Below are 14,625 nucleotides of genomic sequence, written 5' to 3'. Positions count from 1 at the left end.
CGGGCTCCGCCCCGGTCTCGTCCCGGGCCCGCCCCGGTCTCGTCCCGGGCCCGCCCCGGTCTCGTCCCGGGCCCCGCCCCGGTCTCGTCCCGGCCCCGCCCCGGTCTCGTCCCGGCCCCGCCCCGCTCCCGTCCCGGCCCCGCCCCGTTCCCGTCCCGGCCCCGCCCCGTTCCCGTCCCGGGCTCCGCCCCGTTCCCGTCCCGGGCTCCGCCCCGGTCTCGTCCCGGCCCCGCCCCGGTCTCGTCCCGGCCCCGCCCCGTTCCCGTCCCGGCCCCGCCCCGGTCTCGTCCCGGCCCCGCCCCGGTCTCGTCCCGGGCTCCGCCCCGGTCTCGTCCCGGGCCCCGCCCCGGTCTCGTCCCGGGCTCCGCCCCGGTCTCGTCCCGGGCTCCGCCCCGTTCCCGTCCCGGCCCCGCCCCGCTCCCGTCCCGGCCCCGCCCCGTTCCCGTCCCGGCCCCGCCCCGCTCCCGTCCCGGTCCCGCCCCGGTCTCGTCCCGGCCCCGCCCCGCTCCCGTCCCGGCCCCGCCCCGCTCCCGTCCCGGCCCCGCCCCGGTCTCGTCCCGGCCCCGCCCCGCTCCCGTCCCGGCGCCGTTTCCGCCGCGCCCCGGACGCGGCCGTGGCGGCCATGGCGGAGCTGGCGGCGGCCGAGGAGCTCGCCAAGCTCGAGTACCTGTCGCTGGTGTCCAAGGTGTGCACCGAGCTCGACAACCACCTGGGCATCAACGACAAGGACCTGGGTAAGCGGGCCGGGCGCGGCCTGCGGGCCCCTCCGCGGCGCTCCCGGGCACGGCGGCCGGTGAGCATCGCGTTCCCGGACAGAGGCCGTACTGGCCCTTTCCGTGGGGCCGGATGCGTTTTGTGAAGGCGCTTGTCGAATTTGGACGTTAGAAATCCATTATTTTTCTCTAAAAAAGCCCAAAACTTGTGAGCCTGAGGGAACGCTTCGGTGTGGGCTGCCGGGGAGGGCTGAGGAGAAGCTCCCCGGGCCCACGGGGGCCCGGCTGGTCCCGCACCGCCAGAGCGGCTTCTGTGCCGTCCTTACTCCGCTTTTCTGCTTTCTTGTCTCAGTTTACTTTGTGCTTTTTCCTCACAGCCGAGTTTGTGATAAGTCTTGCCGAGAAAAATACCACCTTTGACACATTTAAAGCAATTCTTCTGAAGAATGGTGCTGAGTTCACTGTAAGTGGCACCTGAACGTTGTTTATGTGTTATTCTTGTGCCATATTTTATAGAGCTTTTTGGTTTAAAGAGGGAGTTGTGAAGAGCTATTATTGTTTGTTTTTTTTTCAATTGGAAAACTGCATACTAATTAGCTTCTGATATTCCTGTCTCCTCTGCCTTCCCGTTCCTCATATTTTTAAAACTTTTGCAGTCTTTGAAAAGCCTCTTCCTGAGGACTCAAATTGCTTATTGTTGTGTTGAGCATATAAAATAGGGAAGAAACAACTTTCCATGAAGGCAGATGTTGTCATAAGTCTGCTGTATTGATTCCTCAGGAATAACTGTAGTTGGATTAAATAGATTATTAAAATTATTAACAGAAAAGTCACTTAGATGAAATTATCCTAATTATTTTTGGATTCAACTTACGCCTTTTTAGAGCATACACAAAGCCTAGTGATAATTTCTGAAAATCAACCTGCATCTTCAGAATTGAGCGTTTTAAACCCCCACTTGTGCATTCTAGTAATGAAAGTGTTGCAGTCGCTTCCTGGAGTATTTAATTGATTTTTTTTTTTTCAGGATTCCCTCATCAGCAACTTGCTCCGTCTCATACAGACGATGCGGCCTCCACCAAAACCATCCACGAGCAAAGGTAGGTGGGGTGAGACTGATGCAGTTCCTGCTGTAGGCTTGTAAGGCAAATCCTACTGCACCGTGCATCCTGCTGCTGTAACTCTGAGTGTTCAGTCTTTCAAATATTCACTAATAATCAGAATTTTCTCTGAAGGAAGGCAACTCAGTATTCCTCGAATTGAATCTCTGTAAAAGCTGTATCAGCCTTTGCGTTCAGACAAAAATTAAGCTTTATATTCAATATAGAAAAATGAAGAGTGAATTGTTGTAGCAGTTCTAAGTTTTGTGTTTCATTGTGCTTTTTCTTTTTTCTTTTTTAATCTCAAAATCAGAGGCAGTTGTCAAACCCAAATCGGAGAAAGAAAAGTTGAGGGAGTTGTATCCAGCCCTTTGCAGGCCAGACAATCCCAACATCAGGGTAAGGTGGTCATTTCAGATTTCTTTTGTGACTGTGTAAAAACTTTTATTTTTTTCCCAGTTAGTTTCAACCTTTTTTCTCTGTCTAATGCCTGGATAAATGTGAACTTTGAGAAATGAAATGTGGAAGAGGTAGAAAGCTGGTGTTACTGCACATTGTTGCAAAGAATAGCTGTTAACAATTGCCATATTAACACTATTTTGCTCAATATTTGGAGGATGAGATTCTTGTGACATGAAATTTGTAGCCTGGCCTTCCTTACATGATGTTCAAAGTAATGATGTGTTACAAACCAATTAAAAATGTTGTATATTCAGATGCTATGAGGGACTTGGAATTTGTATTTCTGTAACAATCTGGGGCATTGAGATGGAACTTTCTATTGCATAAAAGCAGAATTGTCTCAATATTTTGGCCAAACAGGGAGAGTGCTTTGTTACTTTTTTTCTTTATCACATACTGAGTCTGATCTTTTTTTATCTTGCGTTCTTTCTAAATAGATACACATATGATGATAATTCTGTAGATTAATTCTTTGTGACAAGCTTTTTATCAGCCCTTTTGCAGAAAGGGGCATCAGTTTTTTGTTCTTGCAGAATATGCTGGATGAAGATGATGTGAAAGTGGCAGCTGATGCCCTGAAAGAACTGGAAGCTCTGATGCCCAGTGCTGACAGGCAGGGCAAGCAGAAGGGCAGCGACCATCGGTAGGTCTGGGGGGAAGGTCTTGGCTGCTCTCATTGCCTGAGGTGGAAATCCACTGCAAAGATCCTGATTTTGGTTTGTTAGGGCGAAGAAAAGGAAGAGGAGCCGAAGTCGTAGCAGGGACAGGAAGCGAAGGCACAGATCTCGCTCCAGGTCTCGTTCCAGGACTTGGGACAGGAACAGGGGGAAATCCAGATACCGGTCACGGAGCAGAAGTTGGAGTCCCAGTAAGGACCGCAAGGATCGGGAGAAATACCTTGAAAAGAGCCACGAGAGGTGGAGAGACAAGCACATAGACCGTCCACCAGCTGAGGAGCCGTCCATCGGGGACATCTACAACGGCAAAGTCACGAGCATAATGCAGTTCGGATGCTTTGTGCAGCTGGAAGGACTGAGGTACCCTTTGATGTTTCCTATAGATCTGTTTCAGCTCACTTCTCTTTTCTGCTGGTACCTTAAAGATGTGATGAAGCTACCAGCAGGTATTCTGGGCTTTGAAGGGCTGTTTCAGAAAAATAGATTTGACAGGAGAGAATTATAAAATTCTAATTACAAAAGCCAGTTTGTGGACATACACAATCTGTTGACAGCAACATATTTTAGTATAGTTTCTGAGTGATCTGAAGGGCTGTCAGAGTAGCAATATCCCCCTCTCATGCCCCTGTGTTTCACTCCCAGGAAACGTTGGGAAGGCTTAGTCCACATCTCAGAGCTGCGAAGAGAAGGACGGGTTGCCAACGTTGCTGATGTCGTGAGCAAAGGACAAAGAGTGAAAGTCAAAGTGTTATCATTTACTGGATCCAAAACCAGCCTGAGCATGAAGGTACAGAGGCGCTGAAATTCTTAAAATGATGCCTCTTCTTGCTACTTTTCACTCTTTTTGTTGGAAACTAATACATAACCTTTCAGCTGGGAGTTAAAAACTGAGTTACTGTTCTGTATTTAAGTGGCCTGTTACTTTTTACATGTTTTCTCTAGTTTTGATGTAGTGTTCCTATCAATTTCTTGGCTTGACATGATATCAAAGAGACAAGGCAAGGCAAACCTCCAAGCTGTTGCTGTTTGTCTTCCTTTTTCAGTAGGAGAGAAACTTTTAATTTTAAACTAAATCACTGCTATTGCCAAGACAGAGTAGAGTGTTCTGTGCCTGAGGATGTTCTTACCTGGCAGTACCAGCTGAAAAAACCAAAAAGCCTACAGAACAGCATTTTCTGTGAACAGGATATTACTGCCACTAGAAAGCACCAGAGTTAGTAGATGAGAAGTGCAGAGCTGATTGATTAATCAGTCCATCTGATGTAGGATGTTGATCAAGACACTGGGGAAGACTTGAACCCAAACCGTAGAAGGAATCTGGTTGGAGAAACCAACGAAGAAACCTCCATGAGGAACCCGGACAGACCCAGTCACCTGTCCCTGGTGAGCGCCCCCGAGGTGGAGGATGACAGCCTGGAGCGGAAACGCCTCACCCGCATTTCAGACCCGGAGAAGTGGGAGATAAAACAGGTGTGTGCTGCATTCAGGGAACTAGGATACAGGTGATCAAGTTGCCAGGGACTTTAATGAACTGGAATGCAGCTCCTGGATGGATTGATTGCGTACCTTACTCATTAACTCGGAATTGCTGGCTTTTGATCTGGGATTGTTTAGTTGGAGTAACAAAAGGACTGTTTGGTCAGAGGCTGGGTGGGCTGGGGAGAGGATACTGGACCATTCCTTTGTTCCTGTTTTACAGGATGGGGTTAGAACTGAGTCATAGGCATGAGCTGTGTTTGTTCATGGGAACATATTCATGCTGTATCCGTTTTGTTCCCAGATGATTGCAGCTAATGTGCTTTCCAAGGAAGAGTTTCCTGACTTCGATGAGGAGACTGGGATTCTTCCTAAAGTTGATGATGAAGAAGGTAGTATTTCCCAGCAATCTTAGTGCTGTAAATTCCATGTCTTTCTGGATGTATTTTTATTCAAAAATATATTGATGATAGAAGTAACTATAAAGCATCTCACAATTTGCTCTCAACTAGGGTTCCTCTGGCTGTATTATTAGTGGCATTTGGATGTGCCCTGTCTGTGCATTTTTATTTGCAGTGTTTTAATACTCCTAAGTACCTCATATTTAAGAGTACACAGGAAGCATTATTTGAACAGGCACTTTTATGTACCCCAAAGATGTTTAACTTTTCTGTTACAATTGTCACTTGTGAATTTTAGATGAGGATCTTGAGATTGAGCTAGTTGAAGAAGAGCCACCATTTCTTCGAGGTCACACTAAACAGAGCATGGATATGAGTCCCATTAAAATAGTAAAGGTAAGAGATTTCCAGGGCTAAAACCAATGTACTTGATTAGATGATACAAATATTTGTGAATTTAATAACCAGTTTCCTACCTGCTCATTACTGAGAGCCCTGAAAAACAACCACTGACCTCCTTCCAAATAAAGCTGGGTTCTAACTTAACTGGTGACTGTAAAGTGGAAAAATGGAACTGAAATGCCATTTTACATAGGTGTGTTAGAACAAAATTTCTCTGTTCTGCTTTTTCTTATCTTTTGAAAGTAGAAGGTAGTAAAGAATTGCTTTTCATTGGTTGTGCCTATAATCCTTTTGACTGGGCAGTGTAGGGATGCTCCATATTAGTTATCACTGTGAAAGTTTATGAGGCTATCCTGATGGAAATATCCTGGAAAGCCAAGAAACAAAATTTAACATTTTTCAAGCATTTTTAGAAGATGTTTTTAAAAGATAGTGACAACAGAAAGATAATTGAAGGTGAAGGAATGGTAGTGCTTGATGTCTGTTGTTCTTGCTCTCCAGAATCCAGATGGTTCCCTGTCCCAGGCTGCCATGATGCAAAGTGCCTTAGCTAAAGAGAGGCGAGAACTTAAACAAGCCCAGAGAGAAGCAGAGATGGATTCCATCCCCATGGGCCTCAACACACACTGGGTGGATCCTCTCCCTGATGGTATGTGTGCACAGGTAAACTGTGCCTTTTTTTGTGCTACTTGAGCAACCCAGGAGAAATGTCTTCATACTGTGTTTGTCTGCCATACTTTAAAAATGAGTCAAAGAAGGAATGCTTTTCCACTGAAATGGAAATAGGAATGTCAAGGGAAGTGTACAGGTATTTCCTGCAATAGTGGAGATATCCACTTGAAAACTTAAAAAACGTTTAAACACACAGAATAGAAGGCCTGGATGATGGAGCAGTTGGAGCAGGATCATCAGGGTTTGTGCCGTGTGAATCTGGATGTAATGATGAAATTGTTTCTTTTCTAGTGGATGGAAGACAAATAGCTGCAAACATGCGAGGTATTGGGATGATGCCAAATGATATCCCTGAGTGGAAGAAACATGCATTTGGTGGCAACAAAGCTTCTTATGGTAAGAAGACCCAGCTTTCCATCATTGAACAGAGAGAGAGTCTCCCAATCTTCAGACTGAAGGAGCAGCTGATACAAGTAAGTCTCATAAAAAGGCATTCTGGCTTGAGCAAGCAGTGATTTAAAATAGTCTTGGTTTAGCTTTTTGATAGGTGAATAGTCAGCTGATCATTTTAAGTGCAGAACTTCAGTTCATTATATGTATTTTAAAGTATTTTATATATATATATATATATATATGTCTACTCTAATGAGGTTCTAAATATTTATTAATGTAAGTCAAAATTGATGCTAAGATCATGTGAGCAAGGGATAAGTCAGCTGAGCAGTTAAACAGGTCACTGACTTGATCAGTAGGGATACATAAATGATTTTTGGTCTGGGTCAATTGAAGCAAAAGCAAGAGCTGCTTAATCTAGTCCCAGATAGCCCGTGCTGATTTTGTTTGGTTTGTTTTGATTTTTAAAGAATTTTTTACAAGTGTGTGTTTTCTGGTCTTTTCTAGGCTGTGCATGACAACCAGATTCTGATTGTTATTGGAGAGACAGGATCTGGGAAAACAACCCAGATTACCCAATACCTGGCTGAGGCAGGATATACCTCAAGAGGAAAGATTGGATGTACTCAGCCTCGCAGAGTGGCTGCAATGTCTGTTGCAAAGAGGGTGTCAGAGGAATTTGGTTGCTGCTTGGGACAAGAGGTGAATTTCCATGTTGAAGAAAATGCCAAAATAAGCATGAAAAGTAGGAAAAATCAGTACTGGAGCTAGTTTTATTGTGTGTCCATGTGTCTGTTCTCTTGTAGGCTGTAAAGTGAGTGTGTGGAATAATCAAACTGGGAGTTAATGAGGCTGATCATTGTGTAACTTCTGTTTCTGTGCAACTCTTCCCTCCAGGTTGGCTACACCATTCGGTTTGAAGACTGCACCAGCCCTGAGACTGTCATCAAATACATGACAGATGGGATGTTACTGAGAGAGTGCCTGATAGACCCAGATCTCACCCAGTATGCCATTATCATGCTGGATGAGGCCCATGAGAGGACCATACATACAGATGTGCTCTTTGGGCTCCTGAAGAAGGTAACGTAGCACTGGATTTTTACTGCTTTCATGTCCTCTGTGTGGGTAGGAGGGCACAGGCAAAGGTGAAGTCACACAAGTTAGGTTCATACTTGTGCTTCAAGAGGAAATGTTCTTAAGGGTTTATAGTCTGAATCTTAGTGAAATGAGCCTCTTATGTGAAGACAGAGCAAGCAAAATGCAGCAGAAACAATGAGAATTTGCCATCCTGGATGTTCATAATGGTGGATGAATAAGGGGAGTGTTCTTGCTTTGCTCATCCTGCTCTGCCAAAAGCTTTCTTGTGATAATGTTGCTAAGGGAGGCTTCCAATGGGACCTCAGTGGTCAGTTTTCTGAATTCTGAGTACTGGGATGAGCTGCACCTCTACTCAAATGTTAAAACATCTTTTATTACTGGTTGTATTTGTCTGGCTTCAGTCAAGTGCCATATTTTGATAGTTCCAAAGGCAATAAATGACTTGAGAACTTTGTCCTCCTGCAGACAGTGCAGAAACGGCAGGACATGAAGCTGATAGTGACATCAGCAACGCTGGATGCTGTGAAATTCTCTCAGTATTTCTATGAAGCACCAATCTTCACAATTCCTGGCAGAACATACCCAGTAGAAATTCTGTACACAAAAGAGCCAGAGACAGATTATTTGGATGCCAGTCTGATTACAGTAATGCAGATCCATTTAACAGAGCCACCAGGTGAGTCGAGAATGATTTTGGGTTGTTGGTGATTTAAAGACCTCTGAGCAAGGTCTTTGTATAAGTCATGGATCATGTTAGTAATGTGAGCTAAATGCTGTCAGGACTGTTCTTTCTTGTTTGCAAATACAGTAACTAAAATGCTGAAAAAGTTGGGTGAAAGACTGAAGTTTGTTGCCTTTGGCTAAGAGTTGCTAGCAAAACTTGGAGATTCTGATAAATGGAAAACATGAGGAATGAAAATATGGTAATGCAGGAGTTGTAATGAACAGAATTGATTTTGTGGATGTTTTAATTTACTTCCTGTGTAGGTGACATTTTGGTCTTTCTAACTGGCCAGGAAGAGATTGACACTGCCTGTGAAATCCTCTATGAGAGGATGAAATCTCTAGGACCTGATGTTCCAGAGTTAATTATCCTACCAGTATATTCAGCTTTGCCCAGTGAAATGCAGACCAGGATCTTTGACCCAGCCCCACCAGGGAGCAGAAAGGTAATTTCATCTATGTGTCCTTTCATCTTTTGCTGATACATTTTAATAGTGGGGTGTATTACAGTGCTTTAAGGATAAAGTTTTTGGGGAAAAGATGATTTACAGCTTAGAGCATATTTTTGGTTGTATACATATCAAGTTATCTAAGCCTTTGAACACATGTAAAAACACATGGTGTGGCAAACCTCTGTGTGGTGTGTTATTTAATGCTGTCTTTCAAGGATACTAACTTCAGTTAATCTCAGAATCTAAAATCTAAATGCAGTTCCTGTTGCATGGAAGTAAATTTCCTACCAAGCAGCTGGTGAATATCTAGAGATAAATTCTCAGAAAGATTTTTCTCTGAATACAGTCTGTGTCTGAGTGATAGGTAAAAATCCCCCTGAAGTCAGTGCAGTCTGCTTACAAGCTTTCTCTTGCTTTTAATGGTAGCTTTTATCACGCACTTTTCCCTTTTTGCCTAGACTTTAAACAAAGGTAGATACTTAAAACCTGTCCATCTTTGTAGATAACATCTCCTTCTGTTCCCTGTGAACACATTTCTGCTTTCAACATTAAGTGACAGTGGTAGCATTTGTAACAAACTGCTCATATTATACCAGTGGATGGAGTTGAGTGATGAAGTTGGCTTGGCAGGCTGACACAGAACTGGTGCTGACTCAAACTGTGATTTGCAGGTTGTCATTGCCACCAACATTGCAGAGACATCTTTGACTATTGATGGAATATATTATGTGGTTGATCCTGGCTTTGTGAAGCAGAAGGTTTATAACTCCAAGACTGGAATTGACCAGCTGGTGGTGACACCAATTTCCCAGGTAGATATTCTGTGTTTGGCTCTCCCCATGGGTGTCTTGTCAATGTGCCATCCAAGCACAAGTGAGCAAAATGAGGCAATGATAAACCCACATTTCTGATGGCTCCTTGAGGCTGTACCTACAGAATACATACTTCCCTGTGTTGTATTGAAAGCCTTTCTATCAGTACAAGTAAAATTGTGAATAACCATTTTATTTTACTTGTTTTCACCTGTTCCAGTTTGTACCTGTTCACTGAGGTGATTTGTTATCTTTAGGCTCAAGCCAAGCAGCGTGCAGGCAGGGCTGGCAGAACAGGCCCAGGAAAATGCTACAGGTTATACACAGAACGTGCGTATAGAGATGAGATGCTAACCACCAACGTACCTGAAATCCAGAGAACAAATTTGGCCAGTACAGTGCTCTCCCTGAAGGTAGGTATTTCACCAGCTTGCTGCAAGCCAGTGTGTTGTTTCAACAAATGAGTCTCTGCCTTTGAGTCTCAGGAAGTAGTGCTGTAATTTCATGTCCTTCTAGTGAACAGAGGTAGTTTGGAAGGGAGACTTCAACAAAAGCAATTTTCAGGCACTGTGTTTTTCTGTTGAGGGCTAGAATAGCTTGGATATCCAAGCTAAATGATGAGTTTCAACTGCACAGAACAGTTAGTTGCAAGAGGTAGGAGAAACAGAAACCTCAAGCAGTAGCATTTCCTATGTAGGGGACATTTATATTGTTAACAGATGAGATGCATTGTTTTAGAGTGGGTTTAGAGCTGCAAACCTGGGCATGTTTAAGTGTGTACCATCCCTCTGGAAGTCTGTGACCTGGATTAACCCAGTCACAGCTGGGAAAGCTGCTGCCATTCCCCTTTCTGGGGCACACTTAATGTCCCGTGGAGCTGTCAGCTCACAGGGCATTACAAGACATAAGTCCCAAAAGCAGCATTTAGCTTATATTTCTCCTCAACTGAATCATCTTGCTTGAGGGATGTGTGGAACAGTACCAAAAGGACAGACCAGAAAGCTGAGTAGTGCAGGAATGCCATGGGTCAGTGCTCATTATTTCAAGCGCAGGAAGGCAGCTGTGTGTTCATGGCTGCACCTGCAGTCAGGGTAAGGACATGAGCCTAGGGTTGCCTAAAGTTTTGTAGTGCCTCACTGTTTGGTGTTACATCTCTGGCTGGAGTTTGTTGCCTTCCTTCTGAGTGTTTTAACTTGGCTTTTCTCCAATCCCTCCCAGGCTATGGGCATCAATGATTTGCTGTCCTTTGACTTCATGGATGCTCCCCCCATGGAGACTCTCATAACTGCCATGGAGCAGCTCTACACCCTGGGAGCTCTGGATGATGAGGGGCTGCTCACTCGACTTGGGCGCAGGGTAGGCAGAATAAAATACCTCTTACCGCTGCCTGGGTTGGCAATATTCAGGGGATGACATGAGAGCAGTCATGGTAGGCCTTGCTTAGCATTGTTGGTTTCCTTTTGCTGTCATTCTCTTGTGGTTTTTTGGTAGCTTTTCATTTACCACGGTTCTGCTGTACCTTCTGGTTTTTAAGATACCTTTTAAGGTACCTTCTGCTTTTTAAAAGTACCTTCTGCTTTTTAAGGAGCAACTAGTGTTTCTCCTTATTCATAAGTTTACATTTATTAATGTCTAAAAACTTCCTGTAAGTATTGGGATGTTCTTGTGATCATGAATACAGACAAATAATTTGCTTCATGTTGAGTGAAGTTTTATTCTGGTTTAAGCACACCTCTTTGCAAAGTAAATATGTGAGAGAGGGCATTGCTTTCTTTTGCACTGAGAAGACTGAAGATTTTTCGCAGAATGCCTTGAAACATGTTTCTTGCAGATGGCAGAATTCCCCTTGGAGCCTATGCTGTGTAAGATGTTGATCATGTCTGTGCATCTGGGATGCAGCGAGGAGATGCTGACGATTGTCTCCATGCTGTCTGTGCAGAATGTGTTCTACAGGCCAAAGGTGAGGAGCTGAGCCAGAGGCAGCAGTGTTACAGTCGGAGTGGATTTGGTGTGAATGCCTCAGGGGTTAAGAGTGAGCATATTTCCCAAAGGAAACTTGTAATTTGGTCAGAACATTTATTTGTGCATTACCTCTCTGATGCTCCTTTTCATTTAAGGGCCTCTAGCTGTGCTCTTGGTAGTTTCTTTGCAGATGGGAAGGTAGAAGTGAAAAGTCTTTAAAAAATTGCTCTTGCATTTCCCAACAAACACCTACAGCCTAAACCAAGTCAGTCCCAGCTCTGGAGTTCAGACTGCCTTTGCATTTTCAGATGCACAGAAAGTATTTCTTCATGGCACCTTTATCATGTGCTGCTTTCTTTTAAGTCAGTAAGGAGCAGGCTCTGCTGTGGTGGGATCAGGTTTGTCTTGGATCCATTACTTCTTCAGGGTAGTTAACTTCAGTTTTGATCTATGTAACTGCACTACTTGATTAATGTTTTATGTGTAGATGGGAGAGGTGTGTGGATCACCAGGTTCAAACCTACTGCTTCAGCACATTTCTTGATGAATAACTGAATGAATTTGTAGAGCAGTAAGAAAAGCAGTTAGTGCAGTGTGTGCATATGCTTCCTGCAGTATAAATGAACCATTTACTTTGATGTGTTCTTTCAGAAATAGGGACTGAAATTGAAAAAACATTCTGTGTCTTAATCCTGTATCATTATCATGATAGATCTAAAATGTCACGATAGGAATGACAAGGAGCCTGTGTCATTCGTATTGCCCAGGGATTTTCTCTATGATGTAGATATCTGATGGGTGCATGTTTTATGTGTTAGGATAAACAAGCACTTGCTGACCAAAAGAAAGCCAAGTTCCATCAAACAGAAGGTGACCACCTCACGCTGCTGGCTGTGTACAATTCCTGGAAGAATAATAAATTTTCAAATCCCTGGTGCTATGAAAATTTCATCCAGGCCCGGTCCTTACGCCGGGCTCAGGACATTCGCAAGCAGATGTTGGGCATCATGGACAGGTGAGCAGGTCAAGGAGGACAAGTTCTGACTCTGTGTCTTACTGTTCTTGCATTGTAATAGCTAAAGAAAATTTGCTAAACTCATCTTGGTAGCTGCATCCAAATCTGGAGAGCTCTGATCTTTTTCTCTCTAACTCTTGTCTGGCAGGCATAAGCTGGACGTGGTGTCCTGTGGGAAGGCCACAGTTCGGGTCCAGAAGGCCATTTGCAGTGGCTTCTTCAGAAATGCAGCCAAGAAGGATCCCCAGGAAGGCTATCGGACACTCATTGACCAGCAGGTTGTCTACATCCACCCATCCAGTGCCCTCTTCAACAGGCAGCCTGAATGGTAAGGCATGGGATTTCCTGTTTCTCTTCAGACTTTATCACAGAGAAAGTGGTGTGTGCTCTTTGTGGAGTACAGTCTGAGCAGAGGCTGCTGATTCCTTAGCAATGAGAAAAGTTTCAAGTCTACTTTTGTCTCTCTGCTGCTGAACTTTCTGTCTGTGCAGAGATGAGACTGACTGTTGGAGCCAAGGCCAGGCCTGAAGCTGTGATTGCATGTTTCTTTATTGTGCAAGTGGGTTTCAAACACTGGGTGTTGAAGAGGGAGAGAGCATTGTTTTAAATGGGATGAAGGAATTCTGTGCTGAAGAGCAGCTGTGAAGTAGGAGGGGAAAAATAGGGATGGTTCTTCTGGAGCTTAAAAGGAGCAAGCCCTTGCCTTGTTGCTTCTTGATTGAAAAAACTGATTTCCAGAATTGCTGTCCCTTTTCCCAGGGTGGTGTATCACGAACTGGTGCTGACCACCAAGGAGTACATGCGGGAGGTGACAACCATCGATCCTCGCTGGCTGGTGGAGTTTGCCCCAGCTTTCTTCAAGGTCTCTGATCCAACCAAGCTGAGCAAGCAGAAGAAGCAGCAGCGGCTGGAGCCCCTCTACAACCGCTACGAGGAGCCCAACGCCTGGAGGATCTCCCGCGCCTTCCGCCGGCGCTGAGCCCGGCGCCCTCCTGGACTCTGCTGCTTTCATACTTCTGGGACTGGGACCTCTGCACTCCTGCCAGTGTCCTGGGAGACAGACATTCCCATGCAGCTCACCCGTGCAGTGCACCTGTAGTCAGCCTTGGCAGAACAGGAGCTCAAGGGGCACTCCAGATGTGCTGCAGCTGCACAGGCCACTGCAGCCTCTCACAAATGGGTCTTGGAGCACTTTAGTGATTCCCCTTTCAAGAGACAAAATCTAAGACTTCAGGAATCTGGGTACTGAGCTGAACAGCACCAAAAAATGGTGATTTAAAACTTGTTGTTCACCAGCCTGACTGGGTTCTGAGGGACCAGACAGATGGAAGCTGGAATAGTTTGTGGTTTTACCCTGCTAAAAGGGATTTATTTCTGCTTAACGTTCTTGGTCAGTGACTGCTTTTTGGGAGCAGCCTGTTCTCTATTTTACCAAGTTTATGCATTTTCCCATGCAATGTAACGACTTGTATTTTATTTAAGCCATCTGTGGTGAGATATTTAGTATCTCTGGCTTTGGGATAAGGCAGGAAAAATTCTTGAAACTCAGCTAGAATATATTTGGACAATGGCACAGGTCAGACTGCACCCTTCATCCCCATCTCTTGGGTGCTGAAGGGTTTATCAACCAGTAATCCTCTCTGCAGCACAGTTCCATCTGGAAATGGATGGTTACAAATGTTTAGACCTTTTATACAATGTGCCATGCGCTTTATTTTCACTTAAAATGTTTGGTGACATCACAGCTGTTGGGTTTTTGTAATAGAATGAGCTCTTACAGCCAAAATGTCTGCAAAAATTGTGTAACAGTTTCTTGTTTTAAAAAGAAGTTGACTGCCCACTGTGTGCTATGTCATGCCCAAACTATCTGTAAAATATTTTTTTTGTTACTAACAGATGAAATTTATTTGACTCCATAGCTGCAGAAATCTTTTTTTTTTTTTTTTTCCAAAGCTGGGACATGTGCTAAAATTATTGTTGAAATGAAGAGAAGTAGCTTGACTGGTTGTTTTGCACAGTGAATTGGAAGAATGTTTCACATTGAAAAGTAGCTGTGCTGGAAATACCTCTCTGTACAAAGGCGAGCAGGGATGTTGCTTAATGTCCTGAGCTTTCCCTCATGTTATATCATCATAAAATTAAAGGGAATTACAAAGTTTGTAACTTTGAACTCAGAAGAGTCAAAGCAAAAAGGACAGGAATGGCAGTGCCTCCAAAACCTGCTTAAAGCTAATTTAGGGAAATGGAAACAGGTGCCATAAAGC

General features: G+C 44.5%; 1 protein-coding gene across 1 annotated transcript; it reads left to right on the top strand.

Annotated features, from left to right (window-relative positions):
- Positions 1-575: 575 nt before the first annotated feature.
- On the top strand, positions 576-14,524 carry DHX8 (DEAH-box helicase 8). Its single transcript, XM_068212068.1, has 23 exons — positions 576-734; positions 1,091-1,176; positions 1,741-1,813; positions 2,127-2,212; positions 2,809-2,918; positions 3,001-3,312; positions 3,595-3,739; positions 4,219-4,422; positions 4,733-4,820; positions 5,128-5,225; positions 5,733-5,880; positions 6,195-6,376; positions 6,804-6,998; positions 7,194-7,379; positions 7,863-8,073; positions 8,385-8,566; positions 9,244-9,384; positions 9,642-9,797; positions 10,603-10,740; positions 11,216-11,344; positions 12,165-12,361; positions 12,510-12,689; positions 13,121-14,524. The coding sequence occupies exons 1-23, from the start codon at positions 623-625 to the stop codon at positions 13,338-13,340; spliced, it is 3,579 nt and encodes a 1,192-aa protein (XP_068068169.1). The 5' UTR covers positions 576-622; the 3' UTR covers positions 13,341-14,524.
- The last annotated feature ends 101 nt before the right edge of the window (positions 14,525-14,625 follow it).

The sequence above is a fragment of the Anomalospiza imberbis genome, chromosome 22 (assembly GCF_031753505.1).
Source record: "Anomalospiza imberbis isolate Cuckoo-Finch-1a 21T00152 chromosome 22, ASM3175350v1, whole genome shotgun sequence".
Classification (NCBI taxonomy): Eukaryota; Metazoa; Chordata; class Aves; order Passeriformes; family Viduidae; genus Anomalospiza; species Anomalospiza imberbis.
This window is presented reverse-complemented; position numbering and strand designations above follow the sequence as displayed.

Bases quoted from the DNA above. Each gene is read 5' to 3' on its own strand.
- DHX8 (XM_068212068.1), top strand. From the start codon at position 623: ATGGCGGAGCTGGCGGCGGCCGAGGAGCTCGCCAAGCTCGAGTACCTG. The intron at 9,385-9,641 runs GTAGATATTCTG...TGTTATCTTTAG, and splicing joins TGGTGACACCAATTTCCCAG to GCTCAAGCCAAGCAGCGTGC. The intron at 9,798-10,602 runs GTAGGTATTTCA...AATCCCTCCCAG, and splicing joins GTACAGTGCTCTCCCTGAAG to GCTATGGGCATCAATGATTT.